The sequence below is a fragment of the Acomys minous genome (genome assembly GCF_964271855.1).
Source record: "Acomys minous genome assembly, chromosome: 6".
Classification (NCBI taxonomy): Eukaryota; Metazoa; Chordata; class Mammalia; order Rodentia; family Muridae; genus Acomys; species Acomys minous.
In genome coordinates this window covers 73,159,981-73,182,117 of record NC_140487.1, presented here as the reverse complement: position 1 = coordinate 73,182,117, position 22,137 = coordinate 73,159,981, and the positions used below count along the sequence as shown (strand labels likewise).

General features: G+C 45.1%; 1 protein-coding gene across 4 annotated transcripts in view; it reads left to right on the top strand.

Moving 5' to 3' along the window:
• The window catches only part of LRGUK (leucine rich repeats and guanylate kinase domain containing), a 114,491-nt gene that overhangs the window by 59,145 nt on the left and 33,209 nt on the right, over window positions 1-22,137 (top strand). For 3 of the 4 annotated variants that reach the window (XM_084787374.1, XM_084787375.1, XM_084787376.1), the window contains 4 exons: window positions 3,255-3,351; window positions 7,024-7,137; window positions 9,566-9,767; window positions 12,032-12,127. In XM_084787374.1, the coding sequence (XP_084643500.1) occupies window positions 3,255-3,351; window positions 7,024-7,137; window positions 9,566-9,767; window positions 12,032-12,127 (509 nt within the window). Of the gene's footprint in view, window positions 1-3,254; window positions 3,352-7,023; window positions 7,138-9,565; window positions 9,768-12,031; window positions 12,128-18,485; window positions 21,918-22,137 lie in introns of those variants that run through there. The other variant, XM_084787377.1, reaches the window with a different exon arrangement.

Sequence of the window (22,137 nt, the reverse complement as noted above, 5' to 3'; positions counted from 1 at the left end):
TGGAGACACTGTCCTAGGGAGGCGCAGACACATGTCGTTAAGAGGGAAGGCACACTGACGAACAACTCTGAAGGATAAGCTTGAAGTAGGAAAGTGGGCGGGCATAAGACAAGGCTAGGAAGACGGACAGGTGTCTGATCACCATGAGTGTCTAAGCAGGGAGCCGAGTGTTTGCAGCCGTGCTGTAAGAAAGGTACCATGCGGGCAGTTTGGATCAAGGCTTAGGGAAGGACAATAAGAAGACTGGTTATGATAAAGTGGGGCAGGCGATGCTGCCATGAGCTAGGCAGTGTGTATTCACCAGAACGTGAGCATACTGCTGGCTTCATGGAATTCTTCTTGCTCACAGGGATTGTGAGCCAGACTCAGTGGTGCCCGGCAGTTTCTTGATACATATTTGCACTGGGTATGCAAACCAATGCTATTAACCTACCAGAGGTTTTGGGATACCTGGGCTTTCATGGCTATACACTGTGAGAGATCATAACGGTATAGCATGCTACCACATGCTTAAATCATGTGCTCACAGGTAACCTCTGCCTGAATGTTAGTACTGGACTTGCTGTCCTGCTCCTGGTTTCCTGAGGCACGCTAGTCCAGAACTGAGGTACTGAATCTCTGCTTCTGAGTCACACCGAGAGAGGCTTCTTCCTCAACCCCCTGCTCACTCTTTCCTCATAGACATCTTTTTATCCTGTCACCTTGCCCTTGATACTTTAGAATGCCATTATTGGGGGTGGCCATCCAAATTCCTTTCCTTACCAATGATGTCCTTTCCACAGGCATGCCTTGTTAGCAGCTTTGATGACAGCCCTCTCTGGGATGCCAAGGCCCCCTTAGTCCTTTATAACCAGAGGTGCAGTCGCTAGTTAGTCTCTAGTTTAGTCCTTTTGTGGTAAAGGGAAACTAACAGAGAATGGCTCTCATTTCAAGCCATGACTTAGCCATGTACCCTGATTTTACTAGTAGATTAATTAGCAACCAATCAAGTCATTTCATAGAAACAGGCATGCACAGGAGGTGGCAGATGCTGCAGGGGATGGCCCAAAGAAACCCATTTAAGTTAAACTTGGTGCTGCTTGGTGACACATCGCTTTTGCTGCCGCATGCTTTCTTTTCAGATGTTCATATTCAGGCCGCACAAACACAGTGAAGGCTCTATATGTAGAAATTGAGTGACAGACTGAGAAGCCCACAGGTCATCTTAGCTCTTACTTAATAGAAGGTCCCACAACCTCTGCAAGTCTGCCATCCCCGTTCTCCACATCACTGGAGCCATCTCTTTGTTTACCTGCTCACATGCTTCAAATTGCTTCTTTGTTTAGTCTCTTTTTTTTAGAAATTCTTCAAAAACTCCCTGCCACTCAGTCCCTTTGTTGGGAAATGTAAACTTAATGTAGCGTGTAAAGCTGCTGCTGAGGGAGTGCAGCCGTGGATGCCAGGCCACAGATTTATCTCCCTGACTGTCAGGGACACCAATAGGCAAAGGGTCCCAGGTCTCTGCCCAGGCACAGGGAGAAGTGCTAGTGTGTTCCAACAACAAGACAGATGTCACCGTGTTTTGAATATGCTCTCTTTCTGGCGTGTACTGTGTAACTGCAACATTGAGACCTGGAAATTTCCTGATACAGTTAATTCTTGATTATAATAGAAATGGAGCAGCCATATGAATTTTAAATATCCATGCTTTTGACTTTGTAATGTGGAGGCTTTTGAGGCTTGGCTTTCCACCTCCTAATTGGTGTGTTGTTACACAGAGCTGACTGGCCTCATCCTGGCGCGGCTGCTTAGTTCCATGTATAATTGCTGTGCTTGGTTCATCATCTGTAAAATAAGAAATAATGGCCAGGTGTGGTGGTGCACACCTGTAATCTCAGCAGTTGGAAGACAGAGGCAAGTGGATCTCTGTGAGTTCAAGGCCAGCCTGGTCTACACAGAGAAGCCCTGTCTCGAAAAACCAAACCAAACCAAAACAAAACAAAACAAAAGGATAAGAAATAATGCCCTGTCCGTGGCTTTATTTTGTGTGTGTAAATGAGTTAGCATGTCAAGCATCTAGCAGTTTTCCTCTCCTGTCTTTACTATTAGATCATCTAAAATTCAGTTCTCAGGACTTCATACTTGGAAGGCAGAAGGATATGAGATCTAGAGTCTTGGGGAGTGGAGAACTTTGTGGCCTTGGAAGGTCACGTTCATAGTCACCTGTGTAATGGTGGGCTTTGCAGCTGTGCCACTTCATTTTTGTTTTGTTTTGTTTTTAGTTTTTCGAGACAGGGTCTCTCTGTGTAGCCTTGGCTGTCCTGGACTTACTTTGTAGACCAGGCTGGCCTCGAGCTCACAGCGATCTGCCTGCCTCTGCCTCCCGAGTGCTGGGATTAAAGGCGTGCGCCACCATGCCCAGCTGGACCACTTCACACTTTTTATTTTCTTTTAATGTTACAGTAATTTTAGCGAAAGCTGGCTATGTGCCAGGTGTTGGGAATGCAATGACAAAGTAGAGGACAAGCGTCTTCCAGTTATATATTGTGCTGGGAATACAGAAAAAAGTGTGTGTGAGTGTGTGTGTGTGTGTGTGTGTGTGTGTGTGTGTGTGTGTGTGTGTGTACACTCACGCACACATATGTTCACACACACTATTAGGGATGATGTCTCAACCTAGTGGATAGATAAGGCCTCAGTGGTTAAGACTTTATTTAGACTAGAACCACATGTTCACAGAGGCTCATGCATAATTCTAGTACAAAGCCATAGTCCAGAGAGAGTGAGGTGCTCTGTCCTCAAGTGGAGGAAGAGATGGGCCCTGGAAATGCAGGTGGTGTAAACTGAGGCAGAGGAGGTAAGGAGAAGCACTGGGAAGGTTACAAACAAGTGGCCATGTGGAGAGAGGGCAGAGGAGCCCACAGAAAATGCTCATAGGTCAGAGAAGGTGTGAAAGCAGCTGGGTGAGCAATCGATGTTGTTGTATTTCTTAAACTGTCATTATGGGGTGACAGAGGGTATGATTCAGGAAGCGATAAATAATGTAAGTAAAAATTGGGTATTGATGAACCAGAATTTGTATAATACTCATAGGTTATAGTGATAAACTACAGTCTAACACTTCAAAAGCACACTGTTTTCACAATTCCATTACTTTGTGATTTATGATCTGTGCGTCAATTTCAGCTTTTAGACATTTTTCACAATGAAAGCATTTCTGTTGTGACTTTCAAGTTCATGAAAACAAACTGAGCTCTCTGTTTCTATGACTTCAGGGCCTGCCACACCACAAGACCGCCTTACTTTGGTGAAGGGGATCGAGTTGATTATCACTTTATCTCCCAAGAAATTTTTGATGAAATGTTGAGCATGGTAAGGCTGTTCCATGGTTTTTTAAAATTTATATATACGAAGTACACATTCTTTGTCAGAAATATAAGGAAAGAGTGATTTCTTAAAAGGTAAATATTAAATGTTGTGCTCTTTCTAGGTTTGTTCAATTTGAAAGTGTTTCCCCAACCCTGATGAGCTCGCTATCCGTGGTGGCATACAATCCTTTAGCTTCAAATGCATTTTCTTAAACACGGTTTCTTCTTTCCCTCATGTGGCAGGGATTCCTCACAACCCAAATTGCTTTTCCAGTTCTAAGTACACACTAAATGCATCACATACCTGCCCTGACTTCATTACCCTGAAAGAGCATCTCTGATCACCACAGCTCCTAAAAAACGTGTGCCCTTTTCTTCAGATGGGTCTTAGCTCTGCCTGTATCACAGTCCTCCTTATCATCAGATGTAGCACACACCACTTTGTCCTCTTATAAGACTCACTGAGCACCAGGGGAAGGACCAGTCTTTCTTTGTGCCGTGATCGGTCAGCATGCACCCAGGAGTACTTCATCTCCTCACCCCTCTTTTCTCTTTGCCCTTCTTCTATCTCTGGTTTCACCCCAAAACAACGGACGTGGCTTAACCCTCCCGTGTACGTAACCATGGACCACTTAAGCGTTGGCTGTGCAATTACATTAGCTTCATTTTGGACAGTCAACTCCGCTATGATGCGAGTTCTCAGGGCTCATCTTGAGAAATGCAAGTGAGCAAGTGAGCAAGTCCCACACTCCCAGGCAGCTCTCCTCATTACCTTGTCAAAAGAGCATCTTGGACATCATAAGCCTTTCTCTTAGGGCTTCTTTTTGACATGTCTTCTTGGTTTACTAAGAGTTTTATGGAAGTTTATATTCTAACGGCCTTTAAAAAGAGATTTGAGGTGTGTCTTTAATGTACTACGAACGTTTTTTTCAGAGCCCTAGGCTGGAAGCTGCCTGGATCCCATGGTGGGTGTTAATTTCTGCGGTTAGAGTGGGGCGTTTCCTCTGGGAGTTTGGCTGATCTATTGTGCACACACACCACCTGCTCCCTGATGTTCATGGCTGATCAGGTCTATAATCAAGCTAGTCTGTTCCAGTCCCCAGTCTAAGAAATCACTGCACTTCTAGGCTATATTTGCTTTTACAGTTTAATGCTCCATAGAAATCCCATGTAGTGGAGAAGTACTCATTTTTCCTGTCTCCGCCAACATGTATTACTCCGATGGAATTTTCATCAACCTGAGTTTCACCTCTGATCTCCTTTTCTTTAGAGCATGGCACTGTTTCACAAAGAGAGCTAAGCCTAGAAAGTCATAAATTCATGACACATTGTCAGTCCCCTGGTCGTGCCCTCCACTCTCAGCCTTCTGCACATAGAACCCACCTGCACAGACAGCCTGGCTCTCTCAACAGACAGTGTGGCCCATCTGCCCCCACACACCTGCCATGAGCGGTCCCACCTAACCACTGTGATAGATAAAGCAGATAGACCTCCACCCTCTCCCATGTCCACGCGTCTTTTCAGCCATCACTTCCTCCGACCAGCAGATTCCTCCCCGGTACATCCACAGACAGACACCAGCCCTGTATACAGGAACTGCACTTAGTCGTTTTCCTATAGAGGCACTCCCTCTCCCGTGGAAATGAAGCCACCAGGGCTTCTGCTGTGTGACCGTTGCTATTTATGAGGAAACCCCCATGCACTAGGAGTGTGACTGGCCAGAGCTGGGGAACACCATCATCTCAATGCTTAACAAATCATTTGAATAGGGTCTCTTTCATATTATATGCATCATGCAGGGTCTCTTCCAATCATGCATGCTTCCAGAAAATGTTTATGAGGTCCATGGAGGAAGTAAATAAACATATATCTGAAAAATAATTCAGATATGTATACATTTTGGAGACAGGGCACAGTATTAGAGCTGTCTAGAGAAACAGAACTAGGAAATAGGATGTGTGTGTGTTTGTATGATCTCTCTCTTTTATACACATATGTGTATATATGAATACATGTATCATACATATATAGGCATATACATACATACATATATACATACACATGTACGCACACACACACATATGGAGAGAGAGAGAGAGAGAGATTGGTTTAGTAGAAGTATCACGTGGGTGTGGGGATTAACCAGCTGGAACCTGCTGTGTAGGGGGGTGGGCTGGAGACTTAGGAGAGCCATCCAGCAGTGAAGGTGCGGTCCAAAGGCTCACCTTTCTGTTCTATACAAGTCTTCAAGAGATCGGACGCAGCCCACCCATACTCCAGGGCAGTCTGCCTCTTGCAAGTTCACCAGTCTCAATGTTAATCTCACCCCATCACTCTCCAAGTCGACATATGAACGCAACCATCATACGTGGTAAATAAGCTAAAGCACGAAAGGTGAGCCATAGCCACATTGTGGACTTTAATGGGTGAACATTAAGTTAAGTACATACATACACATGGAAAATAATCAATTTTTTTAAGAACAAAGAGATTGTGACATTGAAAGAATAAAAAATTAAGGGCATGTGTTGTTGGGTTTTTAACTTGGATTGTAACAAATTTCCTTATCACCCCCCAGCACCTGTAGTCCCCAGAAACCCAGGCAACCTCAAAAGGCACCCTGTGTCTCCTGTGTAAAACCGCTCCTCTGGCAGATAGCCAGTCTGTCATCTGCACACATCTCCAGACCATCTGAGCCAGGAAGGTAGCAAGAGGCTCTGGGGTTGCCGCTGCTGCCGCTGCTGCTGTTGATGATGCAGTATTAGACTCCTAACTGCTTGCTGTTTCTAATGATGTTCCTGCCATTTGCTGGGGCTGGATGCACTCCTCCACATTATTTATTTTAAAGTCATGCATTTCAGAAGGCACATTTGCCAAGGTCAACCACATCTTTTATTCCTTTTACTGTTATTAGCTTCCCAGTGTAGGTTAGTCCTAATGGTTTGATGAATACATTGTCAAAGAAAAAGTCAAATTTGAGGATTGTATTTTTTTTAACCTCCATTTTCTTTTCTTCTTATAAGGGAATACAGCTGTCACTGGAAATGAGCCTCCAAAATATACAGGGAGACTGGTCTTTGTATTTAAATAACTATAGGGCAGGCAACAACTCTGTTGAATAACATTTGAGGCAGTTTCAATAAAAAAAAAATCATCTTTAAAAGGGAAAACTAGGCTGGGTCTATTTTTTTCAAGCTTTTAGGATGCCCACAGCCCTCAGGATTACCCATCCATTCCTCATGGCTTATCTTGAAATGCAAGGGATTTAGGATTGGGACCCTTGTCTCGGGGCCTGGGATGCAGGCATAGCTGCCAGGGCCAGGGTAAGCTATTAGCTTTACTCCCTCCACAATAAAAGCTTGTGATGTGAACTTGGCAGCAAATAGGTAAGCAAGCGCCATGGCCTGGCCTGACAGAAGCTTCGTCCATAACCCTCCTCAAACATTTTGTCAGTAGACTCTTTTGGTAAACCTTATTTTCATCAGGCAGAATTTTGAATGACGCCCCCCCCCCCATCAGAGGTTAGTGTTGGTCCATCATCCTGTTACCACGGGGTCACTCCTCTGTACTTAGTAACAGTTTTTCAGCTTTATGGAATTAGATGGAAGTGAGACATCAAGTGGTTATTATATTACAGCAACTGGATGTGCAAATCTTTGTATTTTTCTAATTCCAGGGGAAATTTATTCTAACGTTTAATTATGGCAATCACAACTATGGATTAAATAGGGACACTGTAGAAGGTATTGCAAGAGACGGGTTAGCGAGCTGCATTCATATGGAGATAGAAGTAAGTATTTTTTACCCATCAGCATGTGCATGCGTATATGCGTACACGCCTGTATGCTCGTGCATGTGTGGGTGTGGGTGTGTATGTGTGTCTGTGTGTGTATGTCTGAAGTTGGGGCTATAATATCTGGATAGTATATTGCTAAGCACAAGAGAAATGCTACAAAAGCCAGAAGTGTTAAGTTTATTGTCACTGTGGGGGAAGTAAGACCTGCAAAAGTTAAGATTTAGATGACAGCCCATTCAAGAGGTATCGTGTGTTATTCCCTCCCTAAAGTTCCCCTTTGTTCTCACAGCTTGTCTCTGTTTCTATGAAATGGGTACAGGCACGACTGACTCCCTGTCCCCTCAGGAGTGTGTCAACCTGCATGGTCACCCTGTTCCTTCATTCTCCGCGGAGCTGTGTGGGTGGCATTGTCACTTGGCTCTGGGTGTTCACTGGATGCAATGTGTTTATACTTCTGGCAAGTCAGACTTGCAGATTTCAGAGTTTTGGCCTTCCCTTACGTCCAAACTACCCCCAAACAACCCTCTCAGATTAGAATGTACGGACATTTTTTTCCAAAATTGTGAGCCAGAAGAAACCCATCAATTTCCTACCCACTTGTTTGAAGAGCATTAACTAAACAAAACGGGTCTTTAGTGACAGTTAATTTTTTAAAATTATTTTTACTAAGCAATATAACTCTTATAGTCAGACAAAACCAATTTAATCAAAAGAAATGTAAAGCAAAACTTGACAAGGCCGTCGTTTCCTGTTGACTGAATGCTTGCTTCATTTCTCTTTGTAACGCCACGGAGCCCTTTGGGCTGCCTGTTCCCCAGCTTTGCTGGAGCCGGCATGCTTCCTTCAGCTCTTTAACTTTCTGCATCATTATCTTTTCTTATCTTTCTGCAGTTGCTTGGTTCTGTATCTTCTTTAGTCTTTTTTTCAAAATTTTTTTAAAAAGTTCAGTTAGAAAAATGTCTGCCATGGAGAGAGAGAATAAAAACAAAACAAAACAAAAACAAAAACAAACAAACAAACAAAAAACCAAAAAACCAAAACAAAAAACCTAATGCGTGTTTGGGTACAGCCAAGCTCCATCTCGTTGCGTCCACTGTTGTCTGGCTCCTGTTCCACTCCCCCCCCCCTTTTTCTTCTTCCTGGGAGCTTATTCCTAATTTCCAAGAGGTTAAGTCTATAAACTGTTTTATTTTCCCTGCTTTTCCCCAGCGGAGGTGTCTTTTCCCAGAATGCCCCTGTCACCGACTCTTGCAGAAATTGCTTTAAAAGCAGCCGGTCTCTCTTCCCACTGAATCGTTAAAGCAAAGATCTTGAACTTGAGTTAAACTGAAGGCACCAGAACTGAGAAGATGGAAAGGCTTTACAACCCACTTTAAACAACTCTTCCACTTGCCCTAGGAGGAAGCGTGTGCCCAGGGAGTCTGAGGATGTGTGAAGAGTCCTTAGGGCCACAGAACTCAAGTTACAACCCAGACCTTCCAGGCTGTCATCCACATCTCTTCACCCTGTGGGCACCTGGTTAGCATCTTATGCTGGCCTTGATCTGCCACCTTTTTGATGGAGGGTGCAAAATGTGCAACTACAGTGACTTGGGGGCAATTACTACAAGTCTTTAAATTTTGCATCTATGAAGGGAGGATGTGTTGGAGGCAGAAACTCTAGACCCTGGAGGGTAGAGTCCAGTACTCTGCCAAACCATAAAAGCAAGATGGCTTTGATGGTCCAACAGCAGTGTCAGCTATGGCAGTGGCAGGAGGGTCTAATTACTGCCAGGAAACAAAACTTAGCAGGACACAAGACCCAGAGAAGTGACAGGTGACATAGATGCGTGAACTCAGCCCAGCACAGTGGTAGCAGGGTCTAGCTGCTACAAAGAAGACGTGTTTTACATGTTTTGGACAACATCCAGTTATGTTTGGCAATACCATCTCCAAATCCGCTAAGCTCAAGGACCATGTTCGTAATGTAGTAGTCTGATCATGGTGCTAAATATTATATCTCTCTCTCTGTCCTATGGTACCAAAGTGATGGATGACAGGGGGATACCATGGGAGCCCTTTTCCCCTGGGAAGATCTCTAAGTGCTGCAAGGGTGCCTATTGGAATATGGAATTGAATTACATTTCGATAACAAAATGGCAGCACTCTGTGAATATCCCTATTTTCCACCCAGCAATTTTCTCTGTCTAACAGCCATATTCATTAGAACGACTAATTTGAGAAAAACCAGGTGGAATGAATTTGTAATGGTTCCCATGATAATTTAATATTTGATGAAGAAATAAAAGTAATCCAGTCTTGAAATATTGATAGGAAATCAGCAGCTGATTCTACAGATCAAATATGTTCTTGAGTGTGATACTATGCACTACAGTGATGTCTGACGTGGGTAGCTGTTTCTGACATTCCTTTTCAATACCTAGGGTGTAAGAAGCTTGAAGTATTCCTATTTTGAGCCTCGATATATCTTGGTGGTGCCCATGGACAAGGAAAAATATGAAGGATACTTGCGGAGAAAAGGACTGTTTAGTCGCGCAGAAATCGAGTTTGCCGTCGCTAGGGTGGACCTTTATGTTAAAATTAATCAGAAATTTCCAGGCTATTTCGATGCAGTAATCAATGCAGGTCAGTAATGCCCAGCCGAGTTTTGTTTTTTTTAATATGGTTTCATGTTTGAAGTATACAATCACTGCATTTCCAGTTTATGTCATGGAAAGAAAACTCTTAGGAAACAGAGATGTTTGTTGTAATTAAAAGCTGGAAAGAGCAGCAGGACATGGTAAGCACCTGTGGGATCCAGTTTCCCCTGTTTCCATAGCATGATCCAGCTGTGTTAGTCCATGAGGTTGGGACTAATCGAGTTGGTATAAAATGTGCCCACACAGATTCCTTGCCCTGGGGACACTGGGAGAACAAAGATGACAACATCTCTTCTGAATATATTTAAACTTTTAAAGGCATATGAAGCTCAGGTAATTTTTATCATAACCCACCTCTACAAAGAATCACAGCTACTGAAAATATTGGAATTTGAAATTATCTGGGTAAAATATTTTCAAAAACTACCTTAGAATAAAGCGTGTCACCTTTTTACCTAGATATTTTCATATTTTATCATCACAAAGAAGTAATGGATGTTTGAGGTGAGGGATGTGATAGTTTACCAAACTTGAGCATAAATATAATATATTTATGTATTGAAACCATACGATGTTCCATAAATATGTACAATTGTACCAATGAAAATTGTATCAAATAAAATATAAAAATGGCCACTAATTTAAAGCAGAAGCCAGAAAGAGAAAGATTTTTGAAATTTTTTGAAATATGGAACTTTATGTATGGTTTTGATTATACTGCTTCATATATCCATGAAGGAATGATAAATACTCTGTGTGTAGATGCAGAGACAGCTTGGAGAGGTGAGATGGCTCAGTAGGTAAAGGTGCCTGCAGCCAAGCCTGACGACGGCGTGAGTGCAATCTGCTGAACTCATACGGTGGAAGGAGAGAACTGACTTCTTCTTTCTCCCATTCCCCTTCTCCCTCTTCCCCATCCTGCCCCTCCTCCTCCTCCTCTCCCTCCTCCTCCTCCTTCATCATTATCTTCTTCTGATATAGGGTTTCTCTCTGTATCCCTGGCAATTCTGAAATTCACTCTGAAGACCAGCCTAGCCTCATACTCAGATCCACCTTCTCTGCCTCCCAAGGGATTAAAGGTGTGACCCCCACCACCCAGTGAGAACCTTGTTCTCTGACTGCCACGTGCCTCCCCTCCAACAAAGAAATAAATGCAATAAGTGAAAGGGAGGGCATGGCATGGTGGTGCGTGTCTTATTGTCCCAGGACTCAGGAGGCTCAGGCAGGCAGATGCCAAGATTTTGGGGCCTGCCTGGTTTACATAGAGAGTTCCAAGCCAGCCAGGGTTACAAGTGACACTCTGCCTCAAAATACATAAATTTTAAATAAATAAACAAATAGATGAAACATACATACATACATAGGTACTTAGGCACACAGAAACATAGACAGATAGATGAAATAAGCTCTTGATAGCCTTTTGGTGAGATACTGGGTAAAAACGGGGACATTAAGTCATATAATATTGCTGGTCTTTAACTATTATGGAAATGACAATTTTATATGCTTCATTTAGTCGTTTTCTCAAGCTTCTAAATTGTGTTAATGTATTACACATCTATATTGGCTTTAAACTGCTGCATACATGTGTTCACAGCTGGTGTTTAACCCAGAGCCTGCTCAGCAGGTTAGGTCAGCATAACAGGGCTCGAAGTCACTGCTGAGATTAAGGCGGCAGCTGAACAGAGATCTCATCTGAAGGCTCTGGGGGAAAACTTAGCTCCCAAGGAACTGTCTGGTTGGCAGAACGCAGTTCCTGAGAGGTGGGCCTGAGCTTTCGCTCCTGGCTGACTGCCCCTAGAAAGCTATGCGGGGTCCCTCTGGTCTCTGTTTTATCTATATGGTGCTGACTACCTTCCAGAGAGCAAAGAGCACGTCACATCCTCTCTGTGCTTTGAATCTCTGGCTTCTATGCTGTCACCAACTAGACAAGACTGTTCTGTGGACATGATGCCAGTGAGCCACTTGGATAATCTCCTTTTACATTAGTAACCTCAGCCATACTGCACGTGCCTTCTGGGTATGATGTAAAGTATTCATAGGCATGAGCTCTCTCTGCCTCCGTAGGCTCTGGCCACACTTGAGGGCTGGAGATTAGAGGAGAGGGCAATGTCACTAGATGCTCTTAGAATTGTACCTACCACAAAAGTAATAAAGTGAAGTGTGGTGACCAAATCAATTTGCTCACCATTGAATGGTGACTGTTTTGACATGATTCTTGCACATTAAATGATCTCTTGTTTATTGTAGATGATCTGGACGTTGCCTACCAGAAGCTGAGTGGACTCATCAGAGATTACCTGGGATTGACTGAGGCCGCTGCTAAAGATTTGGCTCCAGCTCTAGGTACTGACCTATCTCCTTAGTACCATGTTTATTTTCCTTGGAAAACTAAGGCAGCTCTATTCTTACTTGGGCATTCACTAACTGGGCTGCCACTGACTCACAGTATTTAATTCCTACATTTTTTTTCCTGGGGTATATGTATCTGTAACCATGCTTGTCTCCATGTCTGTAGCGGGTCACTCCCCTAACCCCACACCCCAGCCACACACTAGACAGTGCCTTGGAAGTAGACAATAGATAAGAGTTGGCCTCATGGTTTAGAACTCAGCCTTCCCTTATGGGACGAGAATAGCGTACCTGTCAGGTATATACTTAGTCCAAGAATTTTAGTGTGAGAGTTTTCTTACTCTTTTTCCTTGAACTGCCAATCCCGAAAGTGTTACACTGCAGAGAGCAGTGGGAAGCTCACTGGCTGGAACACAGGACTAGGCTGGAGGTGGGGGTGGGGCTAGCCCTGCCGCTCACTTGGCCAAGCTGCTTAGCTCTTCTGGCCTTCAGTTTCTTGTCCTCAAGAATAGATACCACACGAGGAGGGCCTGCCTCGTGGGCCCTGAGCAGCAAATGTGGAGGGACGTGTGAGAGCACTGACTTGAAATCTAGGAATTCTAAGTGTAGAATTTTGGGACTTGACTATTTTGAGGTGGATTTGAATAGCCCGCCCCTCAAATTTGTCTCACACCCACTTGGAAAGCTACTAACTAAAAAGTGTCTGGAGAAATTAGAACTATGTGCCAAGAGCAAAATAAAGTGGTGTAGCTGCTACAGAAAATGGTATGTAAATTCAAAAAAAAAAAAAAAAAAAAAGAAAAGAAAAGAAAGAAAGAAAGAAAAAAGTCAACCTTCATGTGATCTACCTGTGTTTCACTTCTGGATAAATACCTTAAGCCATCAAAAGCAAGATCTTTAGGAAATAGTGAAAGACACCCTATTTATAGCCGTTCCGTTCACATTAGTCAAAAGTTGGAGCAACCATGGGGTCCAGTGGTGGATAGTGGATAAGGAAGGTGTCATATACAGGCTTTGACGTTACTTCATCTTAAAAAGGAAGGGCACTCTGGCTCACAGTCTGACATGAGCCTTGAAGACAGTGTGGTGAGTAAAGTAAGCTGGTCAGAGCAGATGCTGTACGGTTGCACTTCTGTGAGGTTCTTGGGGCAGTGAAATTAGGAGAGTCAGGAAGCGGAAGCCTGTTGGTCAGTGCCTAAGCGGGGAATGGAGTGCTACTGTTTAACGGGTAGAGTTTAAGTTTTCAGAAGGTGAAATGAGTTCTGGAGATGGACAGCGATGATGATTGCACACCAGAGTCAACGGACTTCCTGCACTGGGCAGTACCTTAACAGTGGTGAAAATGCTAACTTTCATGTTTACTACCACAATGAAAATCATTTCCAAAGGCCCCTCTGTGGACTGAACTCCAGTCACAACACACACACACACACACACACACACACACACACACACACACACATATTTGCAAAATATTAAGTTAAAATTGTTGCTGCTTTGTGGAAGCCTTGTAGCTTCTTGGTGGTCCAAATAAGATTCTGCCTGCCTGCTGACATTCCTATAGGCTGAGAAGGGAGGCCAGGCCATGACTTTGACAGAGTTCAAACACTCAAGCCCACTGTGCCATTTGAAATTTAAATTTTGTGCATTCTTCCTAGGTCAGATACTCCTTGTATTTTGGGCTGAGGTCAGTGCAGTACCAGTAAAGCCACAGATGCCAGCTGACTGTCCTGCTGCACACGCGCATGGGACTTAAATGTTAAAATAGCTAAGACACTACGACATGCCTCCTAGAAGATACCTGAGGAAAGCTTGTCTATCAAAATAGGCTGCAGTACAGTATACCTGGTGAGGCTTGGACCTCCATGGAGCTTTCTCTTGAGGAAAGATGGCTCCCTTTGCTTTAATTCTTTGCTATCCAAGCAACCTTGTGATCTTTAATTTGGTCCCCTAGGTGGACCTGGCCCCTGCGGAGCCTGTATCTTACGTGAGAACACACTGTCGTAGTCCCTGAACCTGCCCCATCCCCCAGTGTAAATTAATAAATTGGTGTGCTGGCTCTTATATCAGCCTCTTGTGGATTTGGGCAAACACTGATTAGTCCCCTGGGTAAATGAGAAATGTGTGTTTCTCTGTGCTACTTCTGAGCAGAGAGGCAATGAGCAAGGCTTGGCACACAGCCCGTAGACCCCATCACTACCTTCTTTGGCTCTTCTTATCTCTCCAGTGATCAGGACACCAACTACAGTGTGCAGTGACTGTTTGGCAAGTTAATAGGCAAGATAATGTGTATACAGAAAAATAGACTCCTACTTTAAAGTATGTAATAAAATCTTACTTATTTGAAATAATTAGGTTAGACCTATCTGATTTAATGAAATGTATAAATTATAGACTTTATAAAAAATGTTATAACTTTCAGAAACATTTGCTAATCAAAACTGAGGCACCTAGTTATTGACTAATGAAATTCTAGCTTCAAAAATAGACAGGATGTGTTCCAATCAATCAGCAGATCTATCTCCTCAACAGAACCTTACTTTTTGGAGAGGTTTAATATTCTGAAAAAGAATGTGTTTTCTTAAAGCAAAACCTTATCTCCTGTTTACAGTTAATTTGCAGAGGGAGTTATTTTTTCAGTTGATAATTAAAGATAAACTTCCACTTCAGTGGCATTGTAGAGATGAGACAGCATTCAAGTGAGTACATTTGAAATGCTAATGATTATAGTCCTTATTAATAAGCTCTTAGAGTATCTCTAGTGGCCCAAGGAGTCAAGCCGGTGGCTTCTGTCAACTCCAGGACTGTAAAGTCTTTGCCAAGGGTGAGGATGACCTGGTTATGGGGTCAGTACAGATGAATGGGACCTGTTCTAGTTTCATTTCTGCGTCTACGGTAAAATGCCCTGACAAAAAAGCGATTTGGGGTAAAAGGGTTTCAAGTAACAGTTCATCACTATGGAAAAGCCAGGTCACATCCAGAGTCAAAAGCAAAGCATGATGAATGTATGCGTGCTCATTTGCATGCCAGTGCTAAGCTTGATTTCTTTTTCTTATGTAGTCCAGGACGCCCTGCCTAGGGAATGTGACCGCCCACGGTGGGCTGAGTTCTCACACAGTTAACATGCAGTCCCCCACAGACATGTCCTCAGCTCAGTTCTTCACTGAGACTCTCTTCCCAGGAAAGTCTAGGTTTTGTGTCAAATTGACAAAAGGAGTAATCATCGTAGTGCACAGACATAGTTGCCTCCCCCTGAAAAGGCGCCAGCCCCAGCAGACGTATTATCCTGGACTGGACCCAGCTGGGACCTGCCTCTTTACCTCTGCTCTGAGCTGAGCTATTCTGATCTTATTTTATATGATATATATATGTGATGTGTATGATAGATCATAATTTTAAAAACCAATTAAGATGTGAAAGGAAAGAAAGTGAAATGAATGTTTAAGACTCTATGAGAGGTTACTCTGAACAGTTAGATAACTGGGTGGGTAGCCAAAGTCTTACTTTTCTGTCCTAAATCTAACTAGTAATCGTTAGTTCAAATAGAGAGATGAATTTGGAAAATCATCTTTTTCTTTAAAAAAATTTTTTTAAACCATACCTAATACTGTGGTGCATTAAGTCTGGCTTGAAGAGCAGAGGCTTTTCATAGCTGGATTAAGAGTGTCAGTGGGCTAAGCCTCAGTACAAACAGAAATCTTACCTCAGGAGCATCATCTTTCCAAAAGAGATAATCCTGTTTCAGTGCGATCTGCAGACAATTCCCAAATATTTGAGGTAACAATATATACAGCTTCATCCCCAGTGATCATGTACTGCTCATGGGTCACTGGGGACACGGTGGCAACGGTCATGTGACAATGAGGATGAGACAGAATGATGGAAAGATGCCCAAGAGCTGCCTTTCCTGAGGCCAGCGCCCACCGACTTACACCCAGAGGTCCGAGCCTTCACCAGGGTGGGTTAGCCGAACGTTCACTGAACGCATGCAGAAATAACTTTAGGTATATGGGGATGACACGCTCCTGCAAGCCAATTAAGTATGGCACGGTCCTATTTTCCCCATAGTAATGTAGGAAATATTTGTTTCTAAAACATGAAGTTAACAATATAGACTCTGTGAAGTAAGAAGAAACTCACTTGATTAGCACCTCGGTGTAAGGGTGTGGTTCACCCTTAGTCTCTATAGATCAGTGGTTCTCAATCTTCTTAATATGGTGATCCTTTAATATGGTTCTTTGTGCTGGGGTGACCCCCAAACATAAAATTATTTCCATTCCTACTTTATAACTGTAATCTTGCTACTGTTATGAGTCATAATGTAAATACCTGTGTTTTTGATGGTCTTAGGCGACCCCTGTGAAAGTCATTTGGTGGAAGGGTCGCACCCCACAGGCTGAGCGCCACTGCTGTAGAGCCCATGTCCTGGCCTGCTGCTGCCTCCAGGGAAGCTCTCAGGAAGTGGAACTAGTGAGCCGCCTGAGTTCTTCCCATAAAGGTTATGAAATGAGATTATAGTTTTCCTAATTCTGATTAATGATAAAGGGAAAATGGAGCAATTTGCCAGCCCATAAACTGGCACTTTTACCTCCTAGTAAAGGGCATGGTTTCATTTAGCTAAATTTCATGAATTGTTAAATCATCAGGGTAGATAAAGGGAACCCTGTGTGTCTGACAATAAAACTAAAGGAGAGGACCTTCAGCACCGCTGCGCTGTTCGTATACTTTTCTTTTTAGATTGTATTGCACGTACCATGTAGGCATATAGAACTTGCCATTTTTGTTTTTTAGAACATTTTAGAATTTGTTCACGTGTGTGTATGTGTGCGTGTGTGTGTGTGTGTGTGTGTGTGTGTGCGCGCGCGCGCACGCGTGATCAGTGTGTGTGTATGAGTGTGTGCATGTGTGTGTGCGATCAGTGTGTGTGTGTGCATGTGCGTGTGCATGTGTGTGTGTGTGTGTGTGTGTGTGTGTGTGTGTGTACCAATGGACAACTTGTGGGAATTGATTGTCCCCTTCCACCATGTATGTAGGTTGCAGGGGTCAAACTTAGGTCATCAGTCTTGGCAGCAAGAGCTTTAACTACTGAGCCATCTTGCCAGCCCAAGTTTCCCATTTTAATCACGTTAAGCGTGAACTTCAGCGCCACTGGCTGCATTCTGAGTGTTGTGTGACCGTTCCTCCGTTCCTGCCACCTATTTTCAAAGCCTTCCGTTCCCTAATGCAGAAACTGCTCATTAAGCACCAGGCCCCGCGCCCCGGTAACTGATTTACGTTCTGTTCTCTGTAAATCTGCCTACTTAGCTTCGCTGTTTCACCCTTTGATTTCACCCTGCTTCTTGTCTAAATTGTGTTTTGGTTTATATCTGTGATAAAGGTAATCATGAACAGAGGGCACCATCAGAAACCCTACCCCGAGGGAGGCTTTCTACTGGGCCCACTTGCCCTGTCCCGCTCTCAGGAGCCATATAGTCTGATTGGATACAAAAGAGGACCAGACTAGAAAGCTCACTGTGAACCCGTCCACCCTCCGTGGAGGGAGGGGCAGTGGTCAGGGATATGTTTGCTGCTGGAGATAGACCACTCTGGGGTCACCAAGGTCTGTCCCACACTGAGCTCAGACTGATGTGTTGCCTCTGACCACTGCACTCTTCAGATTTATGTGCCCTGGGCTGGGTTACGATGGTATTTAGGCCACCTGAACTGCATCAAGGCATCTGTCCTTTGTGAGCAAGTGCAGGATGAGCCACTCTGAGAAGGTGTGATTGGAGGAAGCTGTCCTTCTCTGCAGTGTCAGTATTGCCAGTGGCTCCTGCAAGCCATTTCTATAGCCATGGAAATCTGGGGTGATGGTAAGCGAGGACAATGGCCTGGACCCCTCATCTTCGGGAGCAGGCCCTGGTACCTTCTGACGTCCTTGAACCCATGCCAGCCTTCCTTCCTTGCCCTACTGGGTTCCTGCTGGACTGTGAGCCTCGAGGGTGTCAGTAAACAGACAGGGCTCCTCCGCCACCCACAGGTTATTTCTTAACCACTAAACAGCAAAACCAAGCTCAGTCATCTAGAAACTCCCCTCGCCGTCCACAGATCCAAACTTGATTTTGAGTAAACATCTAGATGCTTATCCACTTAAAGGTCATCTTTTTAGTTCATCAAAAAGGGTCTTAACTTCTATCAAATTAGAGAAATGTATCTTCTTAGTGTCCCCAAGGAGAAGGAAAGTTCTCCGTGTGCTTTTCTTCTTTTAAAGGTCCATGTGCACCATCAAAGGGAACCGAGGGTGTTTTTTTGTTGTTGTTAGTTTCCAGCAAGGAAGAGCATTTGTAGCTAACTTCTCTTTATATTAAAGCAGGAGCCCCTTCTAGCAAGAAAACCATCTCTGGAGTCCCAGCCCACCTGGTCCCCTCCCCCAGGCGCTTGGCAAGACTACAAGCAGACGGCCAAAACCCAGAGGCTTTCCTGGACGTGCAGACTCATGCAAAGGCCCCGGGCAATCACAACCCTGCTCTCCCACAGAACCAAGAGTTGACTGAGGAGGGAGAACACCCTAAGAAAGAGCCTTCCTCTGGTAGCTACCTGGATCTACCTCAGCAGGTCAGTTCTTCAACACTTGGTATTCCTCAGCAGGCCCAAGACATACCACCAAAGGCCGAGGAAGAAGATGGTCAGCCAGCCCATCTTCCTGCAAAACTAACCACTAAGATGGATGGCCCTGAAGACAAAGCAGAGCAGTCTTCTACTATTGCATCTCCAGAGCCGCCTCAGCATCCTGCTCCTGCTCCCCCGCTCCGCCCTCAGCTAGACCAGGACAAGGAATCCGGAGAGACCAAAGTAGCCTCTGGCAACCCACCACTATCTGAACCTTCGCAGGGACAGAACCCAGCTTCCCTCAGTCCTCAGAGAGTACAAGATGAGGGAATTGAGTCAGCCAACACTGCACCCAATAGTTCCGCCCCCAGTCTTCCGGAAGACTCTTCCCACCCTGAGGTAGAGAAGTCTGCTGGGGGCTCTCAACCACCTCCAAAGGAGGGAACCCCCAAAGCAGCAATTGTCCGAGCCAGTACTCCTTACCCAGAAATTCCACCCCCGCAAGACCCATCCACAAACTCCAAACTCGCTCAGGTCAAGGAACAGCCAGTGGCCTTGCTTCCTAGAAGCCGGCTGGCTCCTACCAGGCTGCCCCAGCCCCAGACCCTGGCTCCTCTCCAGAGCAGGAGACCCACACCCAAGCTCCTCTCTCCTAGCCGGGAAGAGGCTTTGGGGACAAGCTCAGATCAGACCCCGACTCCCTCTCCCAGGTCTCTCCCAACTCAGAACGGAGACCTCAGCAAGCTTCCCCCGATCAGCCCTCCCCAAGCCAAACCACCCTCCAACTCGAGCCCCTACTCGGCCCACAGCCCACAGCAAGCCCAGGCTGAGAAAGGGAGCGAGGTGAAGCTCCCACTTATTAGCCCCCCGATCCAAGAACAAGCCCCTAACCCACCCCAGGAAGAGGAGGCCCCCACAGTCCGGCTCCCACAAATTACTGCTCTGCCCAAGGAACCTCGGCTTCCCCAAAACACTGGGGCAAGGCCTGCTTCAAAGCCTGCAAAGGAAAGGAAAACTCCCAAAGTAGGCGGTGCCTCCAGGAAGAAGACTTCAGATCTGCAGACCTCGCCCCACATCCAGGAGCCCACTAAGCAGAAGGAAACTAGAAAAAAAAACCTCATGCAAAGAGAGACAGCTAAAGGGTCACCATACCCGAAAAAGATGCCAATTGGAAAGTCTCAGACAACTCAGCAGACAGAATCCCATGGCAAGCCAGCTCCTAGGAATGCGTCAGACCCGCTTGACTCTGGGTCCCCTGTGAGCCACACTGAACCAGTGCCAGCAGAGCCCCAGAACCAGGAGGAGAAAAAGGGCAAAGCACACAATCCCAGAAAGAAGACACAGGCCAATCTCATCCCAAAGGATGTGACGCAGTCGGTCGGTGAGTCCCAAAATGGAGAAACGTCTGAAGGGTTAGCTCAAGAAAACGAAACTGCCCTCAGTAAGGATCAGCCAGCCCGAGAGGGTCAGGGCCCTGACAAGTCAGAACACGAGGTTTCTGCTCCTGTGGGGAGGGAACAGGCTCAAAAGAGGGGAAGGTCTCAGAAGAGAGAGGTTGTGGGGAAGCCCTCAGCGCAGGAGATTGCGGCCCCTAGCCAGCTGGGGGCCAAAGAGACACAAACCCATAAAGACACCAGTGAGATCAGACAAGGCTATGCCCAGAGGCACAACATACTTGTATCTAAGCAGCAATCCAAAGAAAAACGAACTAAAAAAAATGAGAGTGTAGCCTCGGACAGAAGCCCTGCTGCTCCCCAAAATCAGGTGTCAGAGGAGGAGCAGGGTAGCCGGACAGGAAGACTGCGAGCCAGGGGCAGCCAGAGCATCAAAGTGTGAGCCTTGGCTCCTGAGAAGCTGTGCTGTCACAGGAGCCCAAAGGTGCAGCCACCAGTCAGCACCTCGCTTTGGGGGAGGGGGGTCCCAGAAGTAGTTGTACCTTGGTTCCCCTTGTGGCAGCAGCATGGGTGGCAGGGGAGACAGCCAACGATTCACACTGCTGGTGTCATCAAGGGGGTCCTTGTGTTCAATAGGACTTAATGGCTGATAGAACATTTCTTCGCGCTTTCTGTGCTATTGGAGGGGCCAGCAGCAAAAGGAACTCTTGCCGCTTTTAAAGATTCCCAGCCTTCTGTTCATTTGTGAGGATGGAGCTCTACAAGCCAAGCCAAGCACAAGAGGCCGGAGTTGGCATGCGTCATGGACCGTCCTTTCGTCTGTGCATTTCAGAATGAGTTACCTTCCTTCTTAGGACCCTCACGGTCCATGCCTTCATTATGCCAAAGCATCTGGTTGAATCATTTAAAAGAATAGGTGTGTGGTGGGGTAGGGGTCGGGGAATTAAGAGGAGCTGGTTCTTCATTTCTTTAACCCTATTATTCTGTCAGCGACTAAGGCACAGTCAGAGCCATCCCATGGAAATCTGTTAGATGGAAGTGTGTGTACACCTCACACAACCAAACCACGGGAAGGACAAGGGGGCAGCAGGACCTCAGAGAGACAAGGTGCCAGCTCTCGAACATCACCAGGGGCCTTGTCATCTTCTGGGCGAAGCAAGAGTCTCGCCGCCATTCTCCGTGTTGGCTCCATTCTTCTAAACTACACAGGGTAATATGCCATTCTCTCTACAGAGCAGGGGCATGAACACAAACAACTCTCAAGTTGCACCTGGTGGCATCTCTCACCCCTGCTATAAAGAGATTAATCTAAATCATCCTTAATCCTGAGATTAAAAAGAAAATCCAAGGAAAGGCCAGGTTCCCCTTAGATCAAACGTTGATTTAGAAGAACAGCTCTGGCCTGGGCATGGTTACCACTACCCATAATCCACTGCTCTATGTGGAGACCGTGTTTCCCGAAAGGAGGATAATTGCAGTCAAGACAATCAGCCCACGATTTCGCTCTTGATAATCGCTGAGTACTCACTGTGTACAGGAATGTATGAAAACTGTATTTGATATCCCGTATTCTAATATGTAACCAATGACTAGAGCCTGCGCCCTAATTTATACAAAGACGTATGCCCACAAGCCTGTATAAATACAAATGTTATTTCAAGTGCAATAGAAGACATTGATGTTTCTAGAATCAGGGATGTAAGGGGGCCTCTCAGCTTGCAAGACTGCTCTCTTAACCATGTAATATTACTATCTAGCTTCTGATTTATCTGCATTCTCCAAGATAAAAAGGTATGGAATGATTTTTAAAAGTAATTCATGTTTATTAAAATAAATTCATTATCAACTAAGCTTTTATTGAGCATATTCTATGTGCCAGACATACTAATTTAGGTCGCTAGGTACGTAGGGAGATGATGCCGACACTTCAAGGAACTCTCCGGCAAAAGGTCCATTACTACACCATGTAATTAGGGTACCTGGAGGTCCCAAAGTACACTGAGCTGTGTTTGACACCCCACA